We start from the raw sequence: 25,904 nt of genomic DNA, 5'->3' as shown, positions 1-25,904 counted from the left end.
CATTTCCCTCCTTTAACCCAGCCGATCCACGCATGACCCTTGACCTTACAATGTAAAGTGCCCTGAGTTAACGTATGTTTAAAAATAAAATTGGAATTTAAGGGCACTAAGCGTTATCACTTACTTTCTAAGGCTAGTTTTAGGCTTTCTACGTCAATGACCTAATCTGCAGAGGTCAGTTATTCCCAAAGGTTTACAAGAATTCAGTCAAAATGTCTCCCAGCAAATCTTGGTTGATTCATAGAACAGACAGGAGGAGGAAGAACAGACAATTTTCCAGTGCCCAGCGGTTCGTTTCTGCCCCATGATCCCCAAAGAGGTTTGTCCAGCCATCTTAAAGTTGTCAGTGGACTTCTTGACAAGATTAAGAACTACTTTGTTGATACAGTTAGTTAAAAACTTGATCTTAATTGGCTGTAAAAAATATATTAATGAATAAATAATATATTATTTAGGGGGAAATTGAAATTGAGTGAAACTGAAAGCACCCTGGTTCCAGGCCAGTTTGCATTATAGAGCAAGTTTCGGTTTCCAGGGAGACGACTGAAGATAAGCCTGACAGCCTGCAACACGCTAACACACACGCACACACACACGCTCACACAGCAATTCTGAATCTTTCAATATTCTGTGCAGCCAGGTAGATGATTGTGCTGCTGATTGATGCTAAGTTACAATGATGTCAATCACGCAACAATTCCTGCATGAATGAATAAAATATTTGAAATAGATTTTTTTTTTTTAAAGTGCTCGATTTATGAGTTCTGCAGGACTTGCCTGTCAACTCCCCCTCACACTGTCCACTGACAAAGCAACGAGCCCAGGACAACATGAAACTACATTCTGGCATTGATGGAATTATCGTTGTAATAAAATTTACCATAAGTAGGACCCACGTAATTACGCTGTGGATTTGACCGCGCGCTGGCTGATGTTTAATACCCTGACAAACCAGAAACACTCCCACATAACAGGAGTCTTTACATCCGCCTGGAAATGAGCCCTGTTCGCCTTCGGATTTGCCCTGAAGTATTATGCGATGAATATTTCAAATTGGACCAGAGACTGTTTAAAGTTCAGTGTGTGACGATGCTTGCCTTAGTGTAGGTGTGCTGTTACATAAGCGGGAGAGGGGAGAGCAAGTCTGATCAGTTATGGCGCTGCAGTGGGCCTAATTCAACCAAACAGATGTGGCTGGTGGATTCAAAACACCTGGGGACATGTACCTGCTTCCTCTCACGGGTTTCCCCAACGCTTACTCATCCAAATCTAAATGTACACTTTGCACAGACACATCTGCGAGTTTGCAATTAGGTAACACAAGTGAAGTGGTCATTTAAAACCTGCCTGAGTGGAATTGGCTGTTTTCTTGTCCTGTATTAATGCTCTAGAGTCTAGAGGTGGTTCAGAGTTATCCCTTTTCATTAGAAAGACCTGGACAAATAAAGTTATTTTTATTAACTTTTTATTGTTTGTGTGCTGGATGTTGTGTGCAGAGCTTCTTATAAACAGTCTAAGGTGCAGAGTGAAGTGTTTGTGTTCATCATGCCTGGTTTATCTGCAGTGAAGATTTTATAATCTATGTTGTTCATTAAATTAAGCTGAATTTACTGTACTGTTCAAGTATGTGGTTCATATGAACAATTGCTGAGGAGAAAATGATTCTATGAATGTTGTTGCCATGACAAGTAACAGTAATTGCTGCCTGTGAATGTCTGTGTCAGCCCGATATGATGAAATAATAATAATAATAAAATTGTCAATGATCTTGTAGCAATTTTGACCTGTGATTTGTCCCAGTTGTCCATTGCCGTACTTTATCTTGGGACATAGAAGAAGATTCATCTGGTTCCACAGACTGCTAGAGAGTGCTGGTTGCCTGTTTGTTCAATTTGAGATAATCTACACTGCTGAATATTCTTTCCAAGATGAATGCAAAGGGAAAACCTCATTATGAACACCTCAAGGTCAAATCCAGGTGATTCTAACATGATTATTGCTGCCACAAGTATTCTGACATCTCTATAAAATGCTGAAAAACCAACTTTACACAGGGAACCACAGCTGAGAGTCAAAATGGAATTTCTTTCCCCCTTCTTCCTGTAGATTGCAAATCCAAAATTGTGCTAACTCCATGTTTTCCATCCGAACTGGGGCTTTGACAGAAAAAAATGCTGTCTTGCCACATCAGGGATAAACTATTGATCTCTCCGCAAGGTTTGGACAGAGTCCAGGAACTCATGGGGGTATCATGGGATAGGATGTTTTTGGTCAGTAATCACCTAGGTGCTGACCCCTAACAAGGTGAGGTGTGTGCGTTTCTCTGGTTGGTACAGCTAATTTAAAAATTTTCAACCACAGTCCACCTGGGCAGCAGTGAAAACAAGCCATGCATGCACACGACACTCCCACCAGCCACCATCCTTCATCTTTAGCCATGCTTTAGCTGGCTGCATGACTCAATGGAAGGCAATGTCAGTTACTCCACCGCTTTAATCCAGACTGAATTATCTCAGCAACTATAGGACTGGACTGTGCCAGGTCATTATATTTGATACTATTACCAGTTAAACGTAGAATAAAACTAATGTACTCGATTCAACAGATCCATTTTGCAACTTTACGGCAGCTGCTGTGACCTTTTATCCAGGATCATGGAGATTACAGCAGGCAGCAGAAGACACCAGCTGGCTCCGCCATAATAATACCTAGAGTGATTTTAGTACCCTGTTAAAAAATTCTATAGGAATCACAATGTAGCACTTGCATCTAGTGTCGGAGATAAGCTGGGATGGTGGGAACATCGTCTGCCACTGGCTGCTTTACAGCACACAGCCACTAAAATACATCAGGGAGGATTTAGAGCACACACACACACACACCTCGACTACACTGAATACACTCACACAGACAAGTCATTCTAGACTCATGAAGCTTGTACCTTAAAGGTCAGACTGATTGTAAGCAAAACAATTCTGAAAAGATGCATCCTTGCCAGATCTGCTGTGATTTATTGCGTCACGCAAACAATTCCCATTTAACTGGCGTTCACCGAGCGCACTTTGCCAAGTGTGCATACATTTTCTGCCTGACCGATCAGAGTGCGAATAAAACCAGAAAGCGTGGCTGTGTTGCGGTGCAATCATGTGCTGTTGAGATGTTCAGATATATGACGGTCCTGCCAGGAAGTCTCCTTTTACATGTCCCTTGGCGCGGATGCATAAGGGGAGAAAATCCAAGCGTTACATGTGCAGCCTGAGCCAAGAAACGCACACCTTCATCAAACTAAGTGACAATACCTCCGTGTGCGTCTGACTGTTCACTTACAGAAGGAGCTGCTTTCGTCCTTTGTGCCTTCCATGGTGCCATCCGGCAGCATCTGGAGGTAGAAGCCGTGTCTGCAGTAGAGCCGCGTGACGATGCCCTTCAGCTGGGGCTCTGCGGAGCAAACACAGGGTTAAACACACGTTAGCACTTGTTGGGGAGCGTATATATTAATGTGCACACCTTCCCAGGTACGTGCACATTGACTAAACAGCAGGCGCAGCTTGATATTTACACGGTGAAATGGTCAAACAGTGAGGAGTGTGCGCTTGCATGTGTGTGTGTGACTGGGGCTTTCAGCAGGATTGATGGGCCCTGTGTGTCTGCAAAAAGAAAAAAAACTCTTTCACAGACAGATTCAAGTGATGCAGACACGCTGTTCATTTTGTGTGTCGGCGGGTTCTTGCAGCAGCTGCACATCACACAAGTAGGAAAGCACTTCAACTTATTAGAGCTAGAGGACTTGCATGTTTCATTAAATGGGAAGCCAAAGTTACCGGTGACCAAAAACAGCCTGGACTGAAAAGGAACTACTATGATTTAAAAGTGTCTTTACTCTCAGTTGCATGCATTTCTGTGTGAAATGGTTATAGCAAAAATTTCTCGGTAACCGTTTGGATTTCGTATTTGATTGGAAGCTTGTTTTTTTCTGATATGCATGTGTGGTATAATATATATTTTGTTGGTATTTGTATTTTTGTATTTTGTTTGTTTAAAGGGGTCTGGTTATTTGGGGTTCAACAAAGCTTGTGTCCCTTTTGTTTTTTTAATTCTTATTTCTGTTTCTTATAAGTAGTAATGACTTCAATTTAAAGGGGTAATGGTTTGTGGTAGCTTTCTAAGTACAAACTCAATAGGCCCCCATTAGTCTGACCTCAATCCATAGCATCAGACACAGGACACAGTGTTGGGCTGCTACACAAAATGCTTGTACAATGTAGGCACCTTCTTGTTAGCAGTGTCGAGCAGAATGTTCAATATCTCGGATGCAAGATGGCAAAAGCTCAAGAAACAAGCAACAGCACGTTCATCGTCATGCTGAAAGTTTAATGAACCTTCCCCCGGTCGTCTGTTTACCCCACTCTCAAATACCAACTGTCGTCATTTACTCAATGCACTCTGAGGCATCAGACTACGATTTGTTTCAGTGAGCCAATCAGGCGTCCTCATCCAAACGCTGCTCCGGAGTCAAGCTGGCGTGTGTTTCTCTAACCTTGTGTTTGTGTTGGGATGTGTTTCTCTTTCCCAGGCTGCACACGCATGACTGCGAGGGGCTCTTCCACTGGGAAGTGCTGAGGGAGGCTAAACAGTGGATCAGAGGGAATGTCAGAATGCTGTAGTGTTTCCACAATCAAGTTTTAATGAGACGCATCAAATATGGATGAGGACAGAGAAGTACGGGGGCAGCTGGCAGTTGGCCCTCGCTTGACAGCAGGGGGGTGTGTGTGTGTGTGTGTGTGTGTGTGAGAGATGGAGAGAGACAGAGATGCACTGCAAGATATTCACCATTTTCCTACAGTCTAATTCTCGATACAGAATTTTATTTTATAGAGGTTTAAAAACATTTTGCATACTTTATTATAGGCCTTACACTTCTTTCTCTAACTTTTTATTTTATTTGACCATAACTGCAATTTGATTTGCAGGATTATCTGTGATTTCAAGAATAAGCTCCTTATATTAAGAGGAAAAAAGTCAGAATTTGAGGCTACGTGTCGTCTTAGAGGAGAAATATAAGTCCAACCTTTCACCTGGGTTCTAATGAGGAATGTGGAGGATCTTAACTTTTTTTCACAAATCACAAATAACAAACAACATCACAAACACATTATCATGAGTAGCAGGACTTTTGTATCAAGATTATACAAGAAATGGAAGTGGAGAAAATGGCTGGAAGTTGTTGACTGCAAGGCTTAAAGAGAATACGTAGATTCTGGAGAAACAGTGAGATTGTTCAAGATGTTTGGGATCAAGAAGGACCTTGAACGAGCCCAGGTTCTCCTTGCTGCCTTTTTCCTAGAAATATATAAATATAAAGCATATCTAAAAAAAACAGACCTATGTCAGATATCCTGGAGGACTTTTGGATCCTACATTTCCAATATCGCAGAGTGACATATATTCAACTAGGTGATAATAGTGCGAACACAGTTCTGCATAGTGTCTCAAATTGAGGCTCATTAGGATGTGAGTTAAGCCTTGAAGTCTGTGAATTAGTTGAAGAAATACCAGCGTGCAAATCCTTCCTTTCATGCTGACAGTGTGACCCGACATGTTTGGAAGCTTTTTTCTTTGGAGGTGCTGGCCTCAGCAGCCAGATTGAGTTTGTGTAACTACAAAAAGATGAAAGCTCATCCGTCCAACGTAGGCTGACTAGACACAGAAGGTCAAACGTGGAGTGTGGTAATCTGTAATATCCTGAGTGTTAATCTCAAATTAAGCCTCAGACACACTCCGGGCCATGTGCTGCTTAACACATCTGCCACAGCGCTGAGCCGAGCCGAACAACAAACACACGCAGGGGAGGCTGATGTTGACCTTTAGCGTGACTCCGCCCCCCGTTCTGTTTGGGAATAACGCTATGATCCAGAACATGGAGACGAAATACAGCTTGGACACAGGGACAGGGGAGACTAGGGATGCAAGTGCAAAGCCGATACACACACAAACACTGAAATCTCATACTGTTGCTGATATACACACTGATCCAAGCAGAGTGTAGAGGAGAAATTGCCTTCAGTCATTCCTGAGGCAGGATGTGAAAATGCAAGGCAAGATGGTCATTGGCTATAATACACTAAAAAAATGCCAACACAGCATGAAGGAATCCTCTTATTTTCTGATATGCTCCTTTTCTCGTCAAATGGTCGAACTGGAGGAAAGCTCCGTTTCCATTGAAGACAAAGTGGGATTCATCCTCTGAGGACCATGAATATGTAATTTTAGAACTTATCATTTCAGAACAAAACTAACTATTGTTTAGATAGATAGATAGATAGATTACTTTATTCATCCCCGAAGGGAAATTAAGTCGTCATAGCAGCCGGTATATTTGAATACAATAAAATACAATACAATAGAATAAAATAAAAAATATTGAACAAAATGTTGACCAAAGAAAGCATTTTTTGTTGGTAGCATCCGAAATAAGTTATGGAGTGGAGATATCAGCATCATCAGAAATAATCCTCTGAGGAGCAAGACAGTTCATATGAAAGTCCAAAGAAATCCATCCAGCAAAAGTGATGATACCTCTGTCCAAAGAACTGTCTCGGATAAAACCTACAACCACTACATATGCATGTTTTATCAGCAGCTTTTGTGATGTAACTTGTTTTTAATTAAGTCCACTAACTTTGCAGGTTGTTCACCAAGCCACAGCTGAGCTTAGGGAGCAGTGGTTTGCGTACAATACTCTGCTCCCTGAGGAAGGATTGTGCTGGGAGAACTAATCCTCCCTTAATAAACACACATAAATATTAATTTGTGGTCAAACAAGAAATACCAGAGGTTCAGAATACAGTTTAAGTTTAATTGGCAGTAACATTGGGGTATTAGAGTAAAGCCATTCAGCTGGTAGCCAAGAAGATGATGATACAACCTGACCATTAGTCCAGAGTGTGCATCAAGTTAACAGAATCAAAAACACAAGAACCTACATTTAGCATACTACGACTTGATAGTATGTTATGTCAGATGTTCAAAGCCTAGTGAATGCCACCCGGATGCCCCCCATCTGTTGTAATATATGTCAATCAGACGGTATCTTGAGACCATTTATATTGACACCATTAACCCTTGAGAAAAATGTTTACTCATGTTATACATCAAGTAGGAAGTAGGGTAATTTTCTCATAGATTTCTATGAAAAATAATTGTTCAACTAGTGGTGTTGCCCTCTGCTGGTCATTTAACAGAATGCAGGTTTCAGGCACTGAATGCACACTACATCCATTTTCATATAGAATCTATGATAAACACCCTTGTTTCTCCTCCACACCTCAAGATTTCAATGCTGGCTTTTCCGTAATACTCAAAGTTCCTCCTGAGCCACATGAGCTGAGTAGTACTTTGAAGTGTGAACTGACTTTGAAGTGGAGTGTTGCTTGGACGGCCCCCGGAATCATTAAGAGTTTTACCCTTCACTCAGCGCTTGTTCAGAGGGGTCTGAAATCGTTGATTCAGGGGTAAGGTTTTGAAGGCTTTAACATCAGTTGAATCCTGAGTCCAGTCTTTGTTTTAGCTGAGGGAAGCTTTAAATCCTCACCCTGACATTTGGAATTAACGCTGCTGTTTTCACTTTCACATTTTCCAAATATTACAACATTTCAGTGTTTCCCTTGGAGTTTTATTCTGAAAAGGGGAGAAAAAGCCTCTGAAATGCCAGTAGGACCATGGGGACTAAAACAAATTCATGCTCTTGGGGACTGCGATCAGACAGTCACATTATAATGCATCCTGGGAATATAATAGCATTCGTCAACAAGCATAAGGTTTATCAGACTTCATCACATCCTACAGCACAAGAGCGAGCGGGCTGTGTGTGCATGTGTTTATGCGTGAGGAGGATTTGTGCTCATAATCCCACAGACATTCAACGCTAATTATGGAGTGACCTTAATAAAGAGCAGGATTAGTTTTACTTATTGAGAATTTCAACCATTAAAGTCACCCTGAACCCTCCAGCTGCCTGAAGCCTCATGGCAGATGACAACTGTTAGTTATTTTCACCCGCTTTCCTCACTGCACGTCTTAATGTGTGTGTGTGTGTGTTTGTGTGTGTGTGTGTGTGAATGCTGGACACCCACATAATATGCTAGGCTGAACAAGCAGAGGATATGCCAAGGAGAAGGTCTGTATGTCTGTCATCACAAACACTTAACAGACTCACATGGTAGATTTGTCTCTTTCCCCCTGTTCAGCTCAGACTCTCTCCTCTTTAGTGTCCTCTAACCATTTGCAGTCCAGCCTGGGAATAACATCCACTCTGGACAACTGCAGAGGTCAAGATTTATGTTCAGTCCCAATATTCAGTACCGGTGAATGAAGTGGTGTTCCATATGTTGTATGTGGTGATGCAGAAAGTAAGGGTGAAAAGGAGAGGATGGGAAATGGATGGTACTGTACTGTAGAAAGAAAATAATAGATGCCACATTTAGGCTGCATGTAGTCTTACATATTCAATGTGCTATATTGTTAAAGTGTCACAATATTACATTTTTTCATTTTATGTAAGACCTGATGACCACACTCATATATTTATTTATTTTGTGGGCATGCGTGTGGTGCAGCTTTTAATATCAATTCTGTACAAGAACAAGTAATTATAGCCACAGGCCCTCAACAGAGGGGAGCAGCTCAATCATCAAAAATAGATTATTGGTGAGTAATGAGTGAGGTTCAGGTTTGTGAAAGCTAAACAAATTAACATCAGCTGGTTAACTTCTGTTTAAAACAGAGCGTTGAAACAATTACACACTTATTTCATGTGTATTTAGCATTTATTTAATTGTTCACACAAAGGCCCAAAGCCGAGCTGGGATTCAAATCAGGACCCTTCTAGCTGTGAGGTGCCAGAGCTAACCACTGCACTGCATACCAAGTTTGCGACCCTACGGTAAAGCATCTTGGAACGTTTATTCCAAATTGAATAGAAATTGCCCGAGCGACTGCTGTGACAGACTGACTGAAGAATGCCACCGATAAGAATAAACCCATCTACTAGCATGTAGCTGGGGTAAAATTTAACATTACTGAACAAGACAAACTGTGCTGATTGTCAGAAATGACACTCAGTGGAAGAACGGGAGGCAAAATGGGGATAAAAGAAAAGGAGACAAGATAGAGTTATTGAGGACATGATTTATGATTGTATAAGTATAGATATGTGTGTTTCCCAGAGGTAGTCAGATCATTTCAGCTACACTGGGATACACATACGACTTGCTATCGATGTTTCATTTAGAGAGCATGGTGATTCATTTTTCTCTTATTCACTCAAGTCTGTCAAAGCACTTGAAGCTGAAGGCACTGCGACAATCGCAGATTATTACTCTTCCATCTGTTCGTCGAGACGCCATATTAAATGATGTCCATTCAGCCCGTGTCAGCACCAACGCAGGAGTAAAACTCAAGGGAGCCCAGATGTGCTACAGCACTGACGCATCACTGATGAATTGTGGTCATTGTAGTTCACTAACTGTCTCGGCGCTTGGCAGAGTTAAAGCTCCAGCACTTCATTGGAGAGAATCAGCAGCTTCAGGCATCACTGCGCCCAAAATGAATCCACAACAAACAGCAGACGGGACCCTGGATATATTGTGAGTTGATTTTAAGTACTAGACTTGCACTTTACTGAGTGCACCTCAACAAGTTTGAGTACTGCACATTTCCACTACATTAAATAATGCAAAATACATTGAATGATGCAGTATCAAGCATTATAACAAAAGGTTAGTATTTGTTGCAGTAAATCTGCTCTTAAGTGGTCAAATGTTTTGTATTTAATATTTAGAAACATATTTTGTGGTCTCTTTCATTTGGCAGAGGTCGACAGACACAGTTGCATCACATTTATTGCATCAGGAAGAAATAGGGTGTGTGACCCAATTCCAACAAAAGCTTTATAACATCCATGAAGGGTTTATTGGAGAAGTGATGCATTGCATTGGGTTTACTATATGTGCCTAATAACTGGTAGCCGAGTGTATTTCTTCATACAAAACTGAAAAAACAAAGTACTATAAAAACATATTACTGTACCTTTACTATTTGTATGAGGTGTGGAATTGGGACACTGAGATTCTGCTTCTGCCTGTTCTTATAAAGTTGATGAAACAAGAAACTCCGACATCAGTCTCAGGGTTCCAACGTGATGAAAAGTGTCAGCCGCCCTAGTGTCTTGTAAAATGTCAAAATGACTACTTGTTGGTAAAATTCCTCTTATACAACCCCTTTAACACAACTAAATAAAAAGTAGCCTTTGAAAATGAGATCTAGTACTTTCCTCACTGCAATATCCTAATGCAGGCTGTCCAACATGTATCACAGCAAAGCGTCTAGAGACTTTACTGTCCCCTGGGGGAAATTTGTTTTCACAGTCATGTCAGTGCAGTCAACACCAAAGGACACATTTTGCAGAGGCAACCCACCAGACAGAGGCAACCTGCAGAACATCACATGAAACGTAAAACCAGTACAGACAAGTCACAATTCACTGTGGCAATTGATTAAGTGCTGCAATGGCTCCTTCTGAATCGGGCCCTTCTCTATTTAAGTCTCTACTCTCTGTTAGTGATTTTGGGTGTGGGAAGTTCCTTAGACTTGTCAATGTTAAGCTGTAAGAAGTTATTAGTTCACCACTGTCGGAAGTGAAAGATGGAATTGGGATAGTCTGTGAAAGAGTTATTGTCATGGAGTAACCCAGCATGGCAGTGAATGGCACTGATGATGCATGGCTAGACCTACATGGAAGCGAAGCCCAGTAGGGATCTGTCAAGCATTTGTACATTTTTATCAGGGAAGACGGTATGACCCACCTGAAGTAGAGACCAAATGCTTGTTGCAAGAATGTGGCAACAACCGAGTTTATGTTGATTCTTCCCTGCCTACCAAAGACGGTAAAATGAGTGAAAGAGGAAAAGAGCACTGTTTCCCTGTTATTTACGATGCCATTGTGGCCAGTGTTTAATCTCTGACCTTCTGTTTTGCTTTGAGTCCCGCCGACACAAATATCAGGCGGTTTTGACATTTAAAAAGAAAGTACAGATCCCGCGATATAGTTTGCAGCACTAACTATAGGATGCTCACCTGCACACACAAATTCTCCGTCTGCACACACCCAGCCCTCTAAGAGGATGAGGGGCTGAGAGCAGATTGCAATATTGTCAGGTTATCAAGGAGAACGCATTTTGACTTTGAGGCGACGGCAACGCCCCCCTCATCCCCCGACAAATTACCTACCGGTTATATAATGTAACAGAAAACTCTCAGTCAACTGGCTGACACGTCGTTCTCTGTGCTGCCTGACAGGTGGAATCGCAGCACAGTTGCATTTTTCAAGTAATTACTCCTTGAGGCCGAGCAACGGAGCAGCAGTAACAGACTGCGATCTTTCCCGTCTGTGTCTCTACTACTGTCACTGTGTCGCACGAGGACATGTGTGCAAACTCAGAGTGCATTCAGCTCTGTTATTATCGTATATTTGTATGCATATACGGTTTAAAAGGCCTCTAGTTAAGGCCATATGTAGCTGTAATTCCCTGTTATGAACTGCAGCACTCTGGGTAAACTCCAGCTTGGTTGCTCCTGCTAAACATGCCATGTCTCTGCACACTGGCCCGAGAAAGACTTCTCAGCTATCTCTCGAGTTAATAAGCTTGTTACTCCCCACTGGCTCTAATATTGTCTTTCTCACCACAAGTGCGAGAGCCCGGAGCTATTAATCCATGGACATATAGATTTTACAACTGCTAGTATTTCATCTCGCGGCAGAATTACACTATCCAATGGTAAATGCTCGGCGGCAGCCCACAAAAGCAATAAGGCATACCAGTATTGAGATGAGAACAAGGAGTGTGATACTGTAGGTGGACTCTTCACACATCACAGTGAGAGCAGGGATTGTTGTTTTTCCATATTTTCCACTCTTAATTCTGAAAACATTCTCATATTTTTCATATTTCGCGTTAAGTGCAGAGCTAAATTGCATAAAATTGGGGGCTCATATTGGCCCCAGCTGACAGTGAATAATGGGCACAAAGGCAGGGAGAACGTGCATGGTAATGGCCATATTTACAGGGACCATCAATCATCTCCAAACCGCCAGCAGCCTCATCCCTCATAGGATGAAGAGAGAAAAGGGGGCGGTACCCTTCAAAACAAATTACTTCTCCCTCTTTTCCATCCTATCAGTCCCCCCCCCCCCCTCCCTCTCTCCCCCTCTCTCTGTCATCGTCCAACTTTAGCTTTTAGGGAAATCAATAGTGATGAAAGTTATGAAGTGCAACCTTGCTAAAAGTTTACCAGCCTTCAAGCATGGTCATATTTTGGGGTTATGGAAATAATCATGTGAATGACAGAGCACTGTGCATTGAGCTGACAACACTGGCTGAACATCAAGATCGAATTTCCCAGCCCCTCGAACTGGCCAAATTGGAGAAGAAAAATAAGCGCTTGGTGAGGGAAGATCAAGTTGACATTTGTAAAAATCTAATTCCGGTGTGTCAGGGTCTGTGATCCAGAAGAGAGATCAATGTCAACACACAAGCAGCCGCAGAAACACTTGAGAGCTCAGAAGAAGCTGAGAATAGCGAGTGTATTTCAACCTTGAGGCTCTGTAGGCTGTAAGTAATGGGATTACAATTACTACACACACAAAAAGAATGATACAATCTAGTTTCTATGTTGAGTTGATACGATGTGACAACAACCTGTAAAACAATAGGGTTTAAATTGGCTTTAAAAGATTGTCCTTATATAATGATTCACATTTTCAGATTGTGACTTATCAAATGCTCTTTTAACAAATTCAACCCTGCTTACCTTGTTTTCCTTAGTTTATTTCCCTCCCCTCACTTGCCCATTCAATTTTTGTGTTGCTCATATTTTACTGCACTGCCCATGTATGTATTCATGGAAAATAAGCAATAACCAAGTCTTCCAGGGACAGGTACGGTTGAAAAACAGAATGCCTGTCGTGTGCAGGTTGTGCTCAGCCCACTTTCTCTCAGCTCTCAGCCCGAGCCACAATCTATCACACATATCGACTTAAGTTCAGTGTTTTATGTGATCATTAAGACAAGAAAAGGGCTATGGAAAGGCATTTCAACTATTTACCATGAGGACTGCCAAATAAAGGCAAATAACCCAATCAAGCCAACATTTTTTATTATATAACTCCTTTTATATTGCTGATTGGAAATGGTGAACAAACACTATTAAATGTCAGGTTAAAAGGAATTATTAAATGATCTATTTTTGATAAAAGTTCTGTAACTACTGTAAAAAAAACATGTGAAGACTGGTTATGGTAAAATAACATTTAAAAAAAGCATGTATTGGTGTAACAGGACACAAAAACTGGTTTCTGGCCTGAGAGTCATGCATTAAATATCAGTGGATTGAAATCATTATGTGAATGTAAATGTAAACTACATCAGTATTACAGCAATGATGGTTTTCACAATGTTGAACTGATCGTCCTTTAAGAAGCATCCATGACTAACTGAATACATGAGAAAAGTATTCAAAGGGAACAAGAGACCACTTGAACAAGAAGTGACACAACATGCTCACACTTGTAGATCGGGGGAGTAAAGTGGTGGATTCATTAGAAAAACCAACGGGTGAACGTTTCCAGTCTGTGCTGAAAAGCTTAATGATTTCAGGCTCAAATGAATGGGGCTGATGATTAAGTCAGAGAGCGGTTGAATGAGAGAGAGAGACAGAAACAAAAGCAGCTGTCTCAGAAAATGACGGAGGGAGCGTATATGGAGGGGAAGATAAGGAAAAGGAATAAAAAGAGAGGAGAATGGGATGAGAGGGAGAAAGAGTGAGCCAGAGATGGTGAGTATAAATCAAGACAGGAGCCAAGACAAAGGGAAGGAGACACTTCAGCTAAGAGACGGGAAAGTTACCCTTGGGAGTTGCCGTCGAATGAGGGCTGTTAGTGAAATGTGACCATGAGAGAAGAGGAGTAAAGGAACGACTGAAAGAAAAAGTGAGGTGACCGGTGACAGGTCTTACCCATATCACAGAGGGAAAAAACTTATCAAATATATCAGGGATGGAATGTATCGGTTGCATTTTTTTAAAATGTAGTCTGCTCTCGCTAGCTTTTCCAGGATTACCTACCCTAGCTTTAAGTTTAAAGAATAAATATAACAAATTATTCAAATGAGCGTCTTGTCTTCTCTTTAGAAACCCTGTAAAGTAACGGAATGCTGCGAAGGCTGAATCAAAACAGGAGTACACAGGTCGGTGTGAGACAGCTGGTGCAGAGGTTTTCAGTATCCCAGGACCCTTCTTTACTGATGTTAATTACAGCATCAATCAGCTGCAGACCCCGCCCACCCAGTGCCGACCGAGGCCAGGACCCGATGTCACCTGAGGGGGAGGAAGGGAACAGGAGGGAGGGAAACATAGTGGAGAGGACGGAGGTGAAGGTAGAGGAAAGGAAACAGGAAAAGGAGTAAGGCAAGAGTGAAGGCGTTTGAGAGAAAGAAAGTACAGAGGAGGTTCAAGAGAAGCAAGGCAAGAAGAAGATGAGAAGAGGAAGGATGAAGGAAGTTGGTAAGAGACGAAGGAGTGGAGGGTGATCACAGAGGGAGAGAGAAAGGTGGAAGGCAAACGGAAAGATCAATTACCAGTGGCCGTGGTGTTGAACCACTGAACAGAGTCCAAGGCAAATAATCAAACTTTCCACCCACGCTTTTTTCTCTCTACATCACCAACATCTCTCTCTAGAATACCGTCCTTCTCCACACTTTCTCTTCCCTGTATATTCGCTCAGTTTATCGCTTTCTTCCTCCCCCTCTCTAAACGACACCTTACATCTTCCAGCTTTTTAAAAACTGCTCTATATTGCCGCTCTTCCTGGTTAAGTGCTGGCCTCCACAGAGATAAATGGGGACACTCCCTTAAGAGCCATAAGAGGTGAATACAAGCCAATTCCCTATCTACAGATGCTCTCCCAATGACACTCATATTATACCATCACTCGCAGCGATTCACAGGTTGAGGAAATAAACACTCGAGAATGTGAAGGAAATACCCCCAAGAGAAAGACTGGTCAAATTCTCAAAAGTTTAAAACTCTGACCTAGTTGCGAAAAGCTTTTGGTCGAGAAACGTCAGTGACTAGAAGAAATGAACACTGCATGATTTGGGATAAGCAATTAAAGTGCTTGTTCCCTGCTGAAGGTGCACATATAAAGTTAGATATACTATTAAGACCATATCTAGCATTTCTGAGATGTGAGGACAGTAATGGTTCTCCTCATTCATGTGCAGTCCACAAACACAAAGCATACAGAAATATACACACACATATGAAGGTCATGATAAAAAAAGGTCATCACACTTGCTGCTGTCATTCTCAAGTGGCTCACATGAGAGTAAACAAATAAAAACAATAAAACAACATTTAGTTTGAAGTGACACCGGCTACTTTGAGGATACTCCATGTGCATGTGTGCAAGTGTGTGTGTGTGTGTGTGTGTGTGTGTGTGTGAGTGCGTGAGTGCGTGTGTGTGTAATGACTTCCTATATGTCTTTATGTTTGTGTGCACATCTGAGAACCGCATATTTGCCGTATCCACCTGAGAATACCTGCATGTGTGCTGGTGATGGTGTGTGTTTGTGTGTGTTCTTGGCTGAGACTCTGACAGAGATGGATGAGGCATAGCCGGCCCTGCGAGGGACCGGTGCACTTTTGCGTCAGTGACCTCTGACCTCTGTGAGGCCGGCAGCGACAGACACGCTCTCTCCCACCGTGCATTAGTTAATGACCAATTGCTGTCTCCCTGAGAACACACACACACGGGGGGGTTCAACCTCAAGAAGAGACAGTGCAGGTTTGTGTTTGTGTGCAGATAGGTAATGGGCTGGAGGGAAGGGTGAATCGACAATGACTTGACGAATTTAAACAACCTAGAAGGACTCTTTGTTCAATCCTTCCCTTGGATCCCACCCAGAGTCTCTGAGACAGAGAGAGGGCGAATCAATTTGCTTTAACGTTATTATCAGAAACACTTCCCAGCTCTATGTGTGGTGCTTTAAAACATCACGGTGGTTTCAGAAAAATTGTTTGTTACAATGTAATAAATCCTTCTTAACTGATATGACATATGATTATGATGTGTATGCCGTTGATTTTGTCTTCAACATGATCCTTTACTTATTGATAATGAGCATTGACCTTTGTTTTGACTTTGGAAATACACACAGCGGATTACCATTTGGCGCTCTGGTGAGTATTGCAGGCAACAGGCAGATGTATGCAGTCAGAATAAACTACAGTAGTAATGTCTTACTAATTATGTGTGTTAATAGTAAGAATTTATACTATGTTATAATAATAAAAGAACATGCTCAGTGCATGTGGCCAAAACCATATAGATATGCCAAAACAGAGTATGCATATTAGCTGACTTAATAATGAAATTATTCAATAACAACAAATTACTGAGAAAAATGTTATATGATAATAAGTATATAAATCTCTTGATGTGCAGGAGACATTTATTGCTGTCATATAAAGAGGTTGAGTTAAATGTGTATGTTTGCCTGTGTGTGTGTGTGTGTGTGTGTGTGTGTGTGTGTGTGTGTGTGTGTGTGTGTGTGTGTGTGTCTGTGAGGGCCCCTACATTTTACAGGTCAACTGCATTCTACTCGGTGCAAGATGGTCTCGTAAAATAAATCCAACTATGCAACCTCCATTTCGGGGCATGTCAGCGTGTGTGATGAATGTTGGTTCTCGGTAATACAATGTAAATAGAATGAAAATGATATGTTGCACCACTGTCATGTTTGCAAAGGTATAATGTTAATTCAAAACCAATGAGTAAGAGGGAAAGTCCTCTGCATACTTTCATGCACATTGGGATCTAGGACAACAGATTGCGGTGTGTCTCGAGACTGTCGACTTTCATCTGGGACAAGTGTGCTGGGGCCTTTTAGACAATGTGACTAAAGGAGAGAGAACTTCTCCAAACCTGTCTTTCTCCACACCGTTCCCTCCTCTGAAGATACAGACACTCTCCTCCTCTCCTCCTATCTCCTTCTTCCTTGGGCACAGTGCAGAGTGAGCACTTCTGCCTCCTCCATCCCTCTCTCTAACTCCTTCCCTCTCGCCATGCAGCGGCAGTGGAACATGGAGTACAATGCTAATCAGGCTCTCTCACTATACATACATCTCCCTCCCTCTCTCCCATTTGTCCACACGGACACACACACACGACAGAGAACACTGTCTAACGAGTGTCAGGAGTCGTAATAAGGAAACAAAACTTTGCCTTTCATGTGCCTCACTTTTCCTCGTCCTCTGTCTCTTCCTCGCTCTCTTTTTTATCCGTTTTATGTCAGCGTCAGCTCCCAAATGAGGCAATCAACAGTCATGGAACTATAATGCTGTATTTTTCTTTTCCTCAGGTCATATTCCTTATCACAGTCCAGTATTAGCAAAATGTTGGTCAAATTATATGTTGGTGAAGAAAATAAATGAGGTCAGTGAACATTGGCGAGGATTAGGCCAACTTCACTACAAACTTTATTCACTACAACACTTACTGGTTAGATGGATTGACCTTGTTTCATATTTCTTCGACTGACCTTTGCTGTCCATCATCGCAGTTGTTTAATGCAATAGATGACAATGTTTTGACATACGGGCCCCAGTAGTGTTTGCATAATGAGATTAAAAACATCTAGAACAAATTTGAGCTTGTGTTTGGCTGGAGCCTGCACTGCGTATAAAGAAGGCCTCAACTTCCTTCCACTACCGATGACTGAAGGCAAAATATCTCGAGTACAAACCTTGTCATCTTCCACATTTGGAGCCAAGTTCTGTGCAGTAGCAATTAGGGGATGGAGCTGCGGCATATCAGGGTTCCGCCGGTACAAACACTCAACCAATCACCTTTCCATAGTGATGTTTCACCTTGTTTTTCTAGCATCAAATAACTTATTTAAATTATTGGAAAAACAAACACTTGCACACACATCAGTGTGATAAGAACTACTTAAGGTGACAGAAACCAAAATGTATTTGACGTGTATAGCTTTAGTTTTTAGCTTGGCCCACATCCCATCCATAAAACCAAATAGAAGCAAGATTTATGACCTGTACTGCAGTCAGCCACTAGGGGGACATCAATATTCTTTGGCTACACCTTTGTGGAGTTGTCATGTCCTCCATCTTCATAGTATATTGGCTGAAATATGAATAGTACTGTAGACCTTGCAAATGTCTTTACAATAAATCACCTGTCGGTTGGTGGTAGTAAAGTGGAATACAAGATGATGACAGTGTAGGATATGCATTCAGCAGTTTTTGTAAAACCTCAAAGGAATACTGAGACATCTTTGGAAATATACCTAGTTGCTTCCTTCTATGGGCTTTGTGATGAGAACAATATCTCTGAAGTCCATCACCAATACATATCCTTAAATCGTCTCAGAATCGCAGAGCAAAGATATGTTCTTTATGAAGCCAGAAGTTTTCTTCAGTATCATGCCTGGTCACAATGCGAAAAATCGATATAATAAATCTGCTTTCAAACAATTGACTCTTGTGTCCGAAAAAAGCCAAAAAACTATGATTGGTGTAGCTCAGGGGCCATAGTTTCAAAATCCTAGTTGTTGAGACATCAGAATGCTACCAACCTTCTCTTCCAATTTCGAACAGGGAATGGAACAAGTCAAACTTATAATCAAGTCTGACTACGGGTCAGTTAAATGCATCCTGCTGCTACTAGCAGCTTTCTTGACACTGATGTGAACTGGCTGCTGGTAAACTTCTATCTGAAACTCCACGCAGGTTAATGCAAGACAACAGGAACAGGGAATCCAGTTTCAAAACCACAGTGCCAGATAGGTGATTGACTCTGACTGAATGTAAACTGGACCTGCAGGAAATGCTTTTTTATCAGACAGGCGGCACAGCCTGAGATGTTACACCCACCCACACACACACACACCTACACACACACGCACAAAAGGTGCTGCATCCTCTACAGGAAACACCGTAGCTGTTGTGGAAGCCAAGGGAGCACCGAGGGACCAGCACTCTGTGCATCGCCACGGGCAACAACCACCACTGGAGTCTCCCGCAATATGGTTGAGTTTTCTTCCAAACCTCTCGCCATCAGTCACTCGCTCCCCTTTGTCTTTCTCTCTCTTTCTCCATATCCAATCTGTGTCTCTCTCCCTGTGTAATCATATCCTTTACACCATAGGCTCCCAATCTAATCTCATGCATCGGTACTCTTTAATTAAACTGATTCGCAGAGACTCTCTCTCCTCTAGTGTGTCCTCAATTCATTCATGCCCCCGTACCAAAACACACACTCTTTCTCTCTCTCTCTCTCTCAATCACACACAAACACACCCCTATGTTGTCGTTGGCAGCGCTGCAATCAACCGAAATGCCACACAGTTCACAAAATGTTACTCCTAATTATTTCCAGATCTCATTGAAGCAGCTGCTCCCCATCTAGTGCACTTGCTCTTTGATTGGTGACACCAAACAGCGAGGACTCGACAACAAACAGCCAACCACAATGTTCTGAAATGGCACCTCGGGGTGGGCGGAGTAGGCAAATTGTCGCTGGCCATTGTGCCCGCCATTCGTTTGTCAGCTGAAATTGGAACGGGCGAGATGGGGTTATCCTCACAGAGCAGCGGGCTGCAGCTCATCATAGAGAAAACAAGAGGAAACAGTTGTACAGTAGCCCCTGCTCCTCTGAGGCTAATTTGCTGAACAGAGATAAAAGGAAACGGGAAGCTCCAGTACGCTCTTTTTTTCCCCTGCTCTTCCTCTTCTTATAATTTCCCTCTTTGTTCACCTGCTTATCTACCTCCTGCTCCTCCTCTCACAGTTCTCACCGCAGTTCTGAGGGATTCAATTTCCCTCCAGTTAATAAACTGCACTGTAATTATACAAGCCGTTTTATTGAACTGGACGGTGATAATTCCCTTTATGCGCTCGGAGACGGGCCTTCCCCTTAAAACCCAATCCGGGCAACCCCATCCTCTACAGCTGGCTCAGTGATTTCCTCTTACATCCGTGCATCTGCTCATCTGTCGTTTTTTGTCTTGTCCCAGTCGTCCCTTTGGTACCTCTCTTCTTCCTCTTCTGTCGGCAGGTCAGCTTGCCTGGCTTACTGCTGGTGATTCATTTATTACTGTCGTGCATCTCCATTACGCTGCAGCAGAGCGGGCTGCCTGCGAGGGTACAAAAACCTTGCGATATAACTTGGCACGCACAGCCTGAATTGGCTTTGGAGAAATCTTCTGCTTTACTCACTGACGGCCTGAAAAGACTCTGGTGTGCATGTGTGAGGGAGTTACTGAGGCATTCAGGTGATAGTTAACCAAGGATCAAATTAAAACGTAATCCTGAGGATGCATGGCCTCATTCTTCATTCATACTGTATGCGCTGAAAGTTGTCCAATTATACACGTGATTATAAAATTCTAACTCACACAAGTAAAAACATTGAAACGCAATCACGCATACGCACCCACTTTGTTGCTCCTGTCACTTGGTGAAATCGGACAAGCAGCTAGACTCGCCATCAGCGTGCAAGCACAGGATGTCTGTGTCCGCTGGCTGAGGCAGTTAGACAAAGGCCAATGCTCACATCCGACAGGGAGAAAAACTTTAAATCTACACCAGATGATTTGTGTGACATTTTGCTAGACAAACAGGAGATAAACTATATTACATTGTCTTTTACACATACATCTTGACTGTTGCGCATTCTAATAATATTCAGTTTGAAAACATTTCAATGAACTCTAAGAAGGTACCAAAGACAATATATTAACTCATTATGGATGAAATGACTGCTTCCTAAAAGTGAGGCCAACCAAACTAACAAGACAAGAACACATCAAATGTTTTCTCAAAGATAATATTTGTCATTTTGGAGGGTTTTTTTCCTGGTAGGTTTGGTTTAATTTATTATTTGATGTTATTAAAACGGTTGAAACGTCACAATTAACAGTTGAGACTGATTGTGATCAGACGAGAGAGTGCTATAGGAAACCTCAATATTGCAGCTCCTTCCATGGATGGATGAGTGGCAAATAGGTATAACTATCTTGTATATGCTGTGATAATTAGCTGTCCCATACTATTTTAGAGAATACATATTTGTAGACCTATTAAAATACTAACACAGTATTTAATCTTACAGGATATCTCTTTCCCCCTCTGGGAAGTCAGAGGTTAAGGTCAGATACAGAGGGCAACTCTGGGAGTGGCAACATTCTGCCTTTCTGAAGGACAGGCAAGGTCGATGGTTCCCCTGCTGGGTGGCTTAACGGGAGCTTAACTTCAGATCATCTTTCAAAATCCTCGAGAGCCAGAGATTCCTCATTGGAAGAGCTCTGTCGCTGTTTAAGGAGGAGTATGCAAAGAATCTGGCAACAAGCTCACAGACCCAGACCAACATGTAAAGCCATAATGACTATCGTCAGGCCAATCATTACTGTCAGGCATTAGGGAGGCAAAACAAGACTAATTGGGTCCTTCTAAGGTCCCGGGAGATTCACTGTGCACACAAATGATGGCTTCTAAAGGGGTAGAGAGGAGGGGCAATAGAGAGGCAGGTTTTCAATAACGTGATCAGCTTTTCCATTTTGTTTAACTCTATCACTCATTTTCTCTCTCTCTCTCTCTTAAGTTTAATTGGAGGGAAGGTGAGGCGAGCTGGGGATAGTGGTGGAGGGAATCCTCAGCCATTTTGCCTCTCTAATTGCTGCGGATGTGGGAGTAGGGTTTTTTGTTATTACAGTTAAGTCACAGCCTGCATAGGGATTGAGAGCTGGGAGGCTGAGATATGTGGCGATGGACAGAATATTTTAAACACTCACATTTGAAAGGTGAATGAGAGCTTTGAAGCCGAGTCAAAATAGCAACCAGCTGGTGAGCCGTGAAGATTGAGCTAATACCTGCTTGTACACAAAATGATTTGTAATGGCAAGCAGGTAAAATAATTGAAACACTACTGCTTGGTTCAGGGGATGTCTATCTTGTGACTGGTTTCTATTTCCTAAACACTTCAGGAGCTTGTGCAGGAAGAGGCGCATTAAGGAGGATGCAGTGAAGAGGGGAAAAAAACACTTCCAGAAAGTTGTTTTTTCAGATGAAGACCAGACATCTCCTAGAAGTAGTTTTTTTTAGACAGCTGGTCTTGTCATCCCTCCATCTACAAATGTCTTAAGTACTCTCCAAAGCTGAGGACTGAGGAGAGAACTATTCCTTAATTTACTGCAAGCTGCCTGGCTGCCACCATGCTGGTTTGGAACGGTTCTTTAGCGACTTTTATGTCAGCAGTTGCACTTGCTTTCAATTAAATTGCAAACCCCGACAAACTCTGGAAGTAGTTCCGCCACAATAATCACAATCTATCCTCAATGGGAACATAAGGTCAACCACTATCAAATTTAAACTGAAAATAGTATTATTGGCTGAAATTGCTCACGTTTCTTTGTCTTAGCAATGGGGCGATACAGCATAATCTCATCTCATCTCATCTTCATCCGCTTATCCGGGGTCGGGTCGCGGGGGGAGCAGCTCAAGCAGGGGGCCCCAGACTTCCCTTTCCCGGGCCACATTGACCAGCTCTGACGGGGGGATCCCGAGGCGTTCCCAGGCCAGTGTTGAGATATAATCTCTCCACCTAGTCCTGGGTCTTCCCCGAGGTCTCCTCCCCACTGGACGTGCCTGAAACACCTCCCAAGGGAGGCGCCCAGTGGGCATCCTTACCAGATGCCCGAACCACCTCAGCTGACTCCTTTCTAAGTAAAGGAGCAGCGGCTCTAATCCGAGTCCCTCACGGATGACTGAGCTTCTCACCCTATCTCTAAGGGAGACGCCAGCCACCCTTCTGAGAAAACTCATCTCGGCCGCTTGTACCCATAATATACAATATAAGATACAGCATAATCTCACGTATTAAAATAAAAATCGCATAAAGTGGTATCTGCTAGTTTTCCCGTTAAGTTGTCCACAACCTATCACTTGCGTTCAATTGAATAACCAAGTTCTAAAATAGGACAAGGACAGTTCTATTCTACCTGTTGTCTTGTAAGAAATAAAAAAAATAAATAAACACACTGAGAAAGTCAATCGTCAAAGCAATCGTCTCTGCGGCTCTACACACATTATTATATGCCATAAAAACAAATCAGGCAAATAAATAGGTGAATGTGTGTCCTATACATAATCAACTTCTCTGGGTAGGTTGCCAGGAAACATTTATGCATGTGCATTTATTCATTACGACTGTCTGGCACAGGACAGGACTCTGGCAACGTCACGAGGGCAATAAAAAGTACTTCTGCTTTCGGCGAGATTAGAGTACCACAGCAAAGAGAGGCTGTTTGGATCGACAGTGTATATTCAGACTAACACCGTGTGAGTCCACAAAGTCATTGTCGGTGAACGATCTCCAGGCTGTACATCATGTTGACAGCACAGATTACAGTGTGGGTGCTGCAGCTTCAGGCCCACAGAAAGTAGTTGCTCGAGTGTCCAAGGCTATAAGTATAACCAGTGAGTGTTCTTAAATTGAATCCCAGTCCCTTTTAAATAGTTTGCAAAACATAGTGTTCCCTCCATTTTCAGCCATGTATGTTGTGTCCCCTTCTGAGCAGGCTCCACGGGATTTGAGTCCACAAGAGCTGAAGGTAATTTCCATTTTAAAACATCATGAGCACGGCAGCTGGTGGATGAGGAGCAGACGATAAAGCAGCACGAGTTTCATCTCCTCCGTGCACGTGCCACAAGCTCAGTGGCGTAGTTTGGATCCGTCCCTCTCCACAGAGGGGTTCTCCTCTCGTTTCTTTTTCACCGCCCGGTGTTTTCCACGGGTGACGCCCTGCACGCACACCTCTTCCCCAGTGCTTTTGCTTGCCGAAACTTCACACATGCTTCACACATGCTCAATCTAAACTGTGATTCTCGCACACTTCAACTTCCTATGTTGCATCCCTCGCTGACATAAGCACTCCCCAGCTCCCTGACTGACAGTAATCCAACATTTATACTTCCGCTGAAAGCCTCACATACAACCCCGAGGGTGTGTGTGTGTGTGTGTGTGTGTGTGTGTGTGTGTGTGTGTGTGTGTGTGTGTGTGTGTGGTGTGTGTGTGTGTGTGTGTGTGTCTGAGCTTCTTAATATTTGAAGCTGCTGTGTCTAAGGCTTGAGTGTTCACTTTACCTTGACATGTACTGGGAGGAGGAGGGCTCTACATTGATACGCTATGCCCAGTTTATATATAAAAGCTACACTTTTAAAGTGGCTTTATTTTATGATCCAGATCTTAAATGTCTGAAATGATGTATGAGATCTTTTTACTTGTTTTAGTGCACATTGCATATTTTCTTATATATTAAATAAAAATATTCAGCTCACTACAACCCATGACCTCAAACCCATAACAGCGTTTACTATTTTCACTATTTTTCATTTTCTTTATTTCCTTTTCAAAGTAAAATAATGTTGTCTAATGGGGATTTCCGCTGTAGAGAATTATTTTCCTTGTCCCTGTTCTGCTATTATCGATTAACATGTATTTTATTGATATTTTATTTCATTTTATTCATCTGATGTTGCATTATAACAAATGTAACTGTATCGGCTTTTATTATGTTTTTCCTTGTATTATTGGCTTAATTATTTTATATTTTTTGTCACAATACCTCCATTTTATTTACATTTTCTATTCTAAGATATTAACTTGCACAGTTCTGTCAGTTAGCGCACAGCCCTTCATTAATGGTATATCATTAGGGTTAGCATTGGAAACATTTAAAAATAAATTCCCACTTATATTAAAATTGTACTGTTTATGTTAAGCAATTAATACATTATGCATATGCGAGTGTGTGGAAGTGTGTGTGTCACACATTGCCTAATGCAGAGATCCTGTCATTGAGGCTACAAGGGCATCGCTAAAAGCCCTCTTTATGCAAATGGGGAGAAACAGAGATGACAGTGTGTACGTGTCACAGGCAGGACATATCTTCTAATGATAACTTATCTCAGGCTGCAGATACGCCCGATACGGAATATAGGAGACACCCACTGAGCGAGTGTGTCTCCTCTCTCTGCTTCACACACAAATGATCTCTCTCGCTCTCCCTCTCTCTCAGTTACATGCTGCGCTCATTATCAAATTTATTAATGGCCTCTTAATTATGTTGGCTTATCTTCGACTAAAGCCGCGGCACTGCCCCCGGACTCCAACCAACGCTCATGTACATGTTTGCACAAAACCTTTCTCACACAGCTTATGGTGTGTGTGTGTGTGTCTCTTCTTGGTGCTGAAAGCGCACAAACACACACACACACACAAACAGAATTGCTGGCATTTTAACTAACTACCCAACTATTTTGAAGGCTCCTCTGAGAGTCATTCCTTCATTTCACTCTTCATCTCCCTTTCTTGAAATAATTGACCAATGCCCCTCTTTATCTTATATCCTTCTTCCTCCCTCCATCGCTCAGCCCTCCCATCTCTCCTTCATTCCCTCTCTATCAGTCCATCTCCCCCCCATTGCTCCTGACCCCTCTTACCTCCCTCCCCTCCTTGCTTCCAGCCAGCGACCGACTCCTCTCTCCTCTTTATCCTTCCATCTCTCTATCACACCATCTCCTCCTCGCCATTTTAGCGCTGCTTTTACTTCCTGGTCCCTATCTGTCCATCTCTCTCTGGCTCTCCAAGATATATGTTGTGCTCCCTCCCAAACCGAGCAGCTTTCTTTATTTTCTTCCTGTGCCTGTCTGCCAAGAACATTGGCTTTAAGATTTGATTTTAATAATTTTCTCAGTCCATACTTTTTTGTTAA

General features: G+C 42.4%; 1 protein-coding gene across 1 annotated transcript in view; it reads right to left on the bottom strand.

The window, feature by feature from the left end:
- Positions 1-25,904, bottom strand: part of fgf11a (fibroblast growth factor 11a) — a 74,661-nt gene that overhangs the window by 35,681 nt on the left and 13,076 nt on the right. The window contains exon 2 of the mRNA XM_061066281.1: positions 3,328-3,438. Within this exon, the coding sequence (XP_060922264.1) occupies positions 3,328-3,438 (111 nt within the window). The remainder of the gene's footprint in view (positions 1-3,327; positions 3,439-25,904) is intronic.

Source organism: Limanda limanda, chromosome 22 (assembly GCF_963576545.1).
Source record: "Limanda limanda chromosome 22, fLimLim1.1, whole genome shotgun sequence".
In the NCBI taxonomy this organism is placed as follows: domain Eukaryota; kingdom Metazoa; phylum Chordata; class Actinopteri; order Pleuronectiformes; family Pleuronectidae; genus Limanda; species Limanda limanda.
Note: the sequence above shows the minus strand (reverse complement) of the source record. Positions and strands in the feature narration are given on the sequence as shown.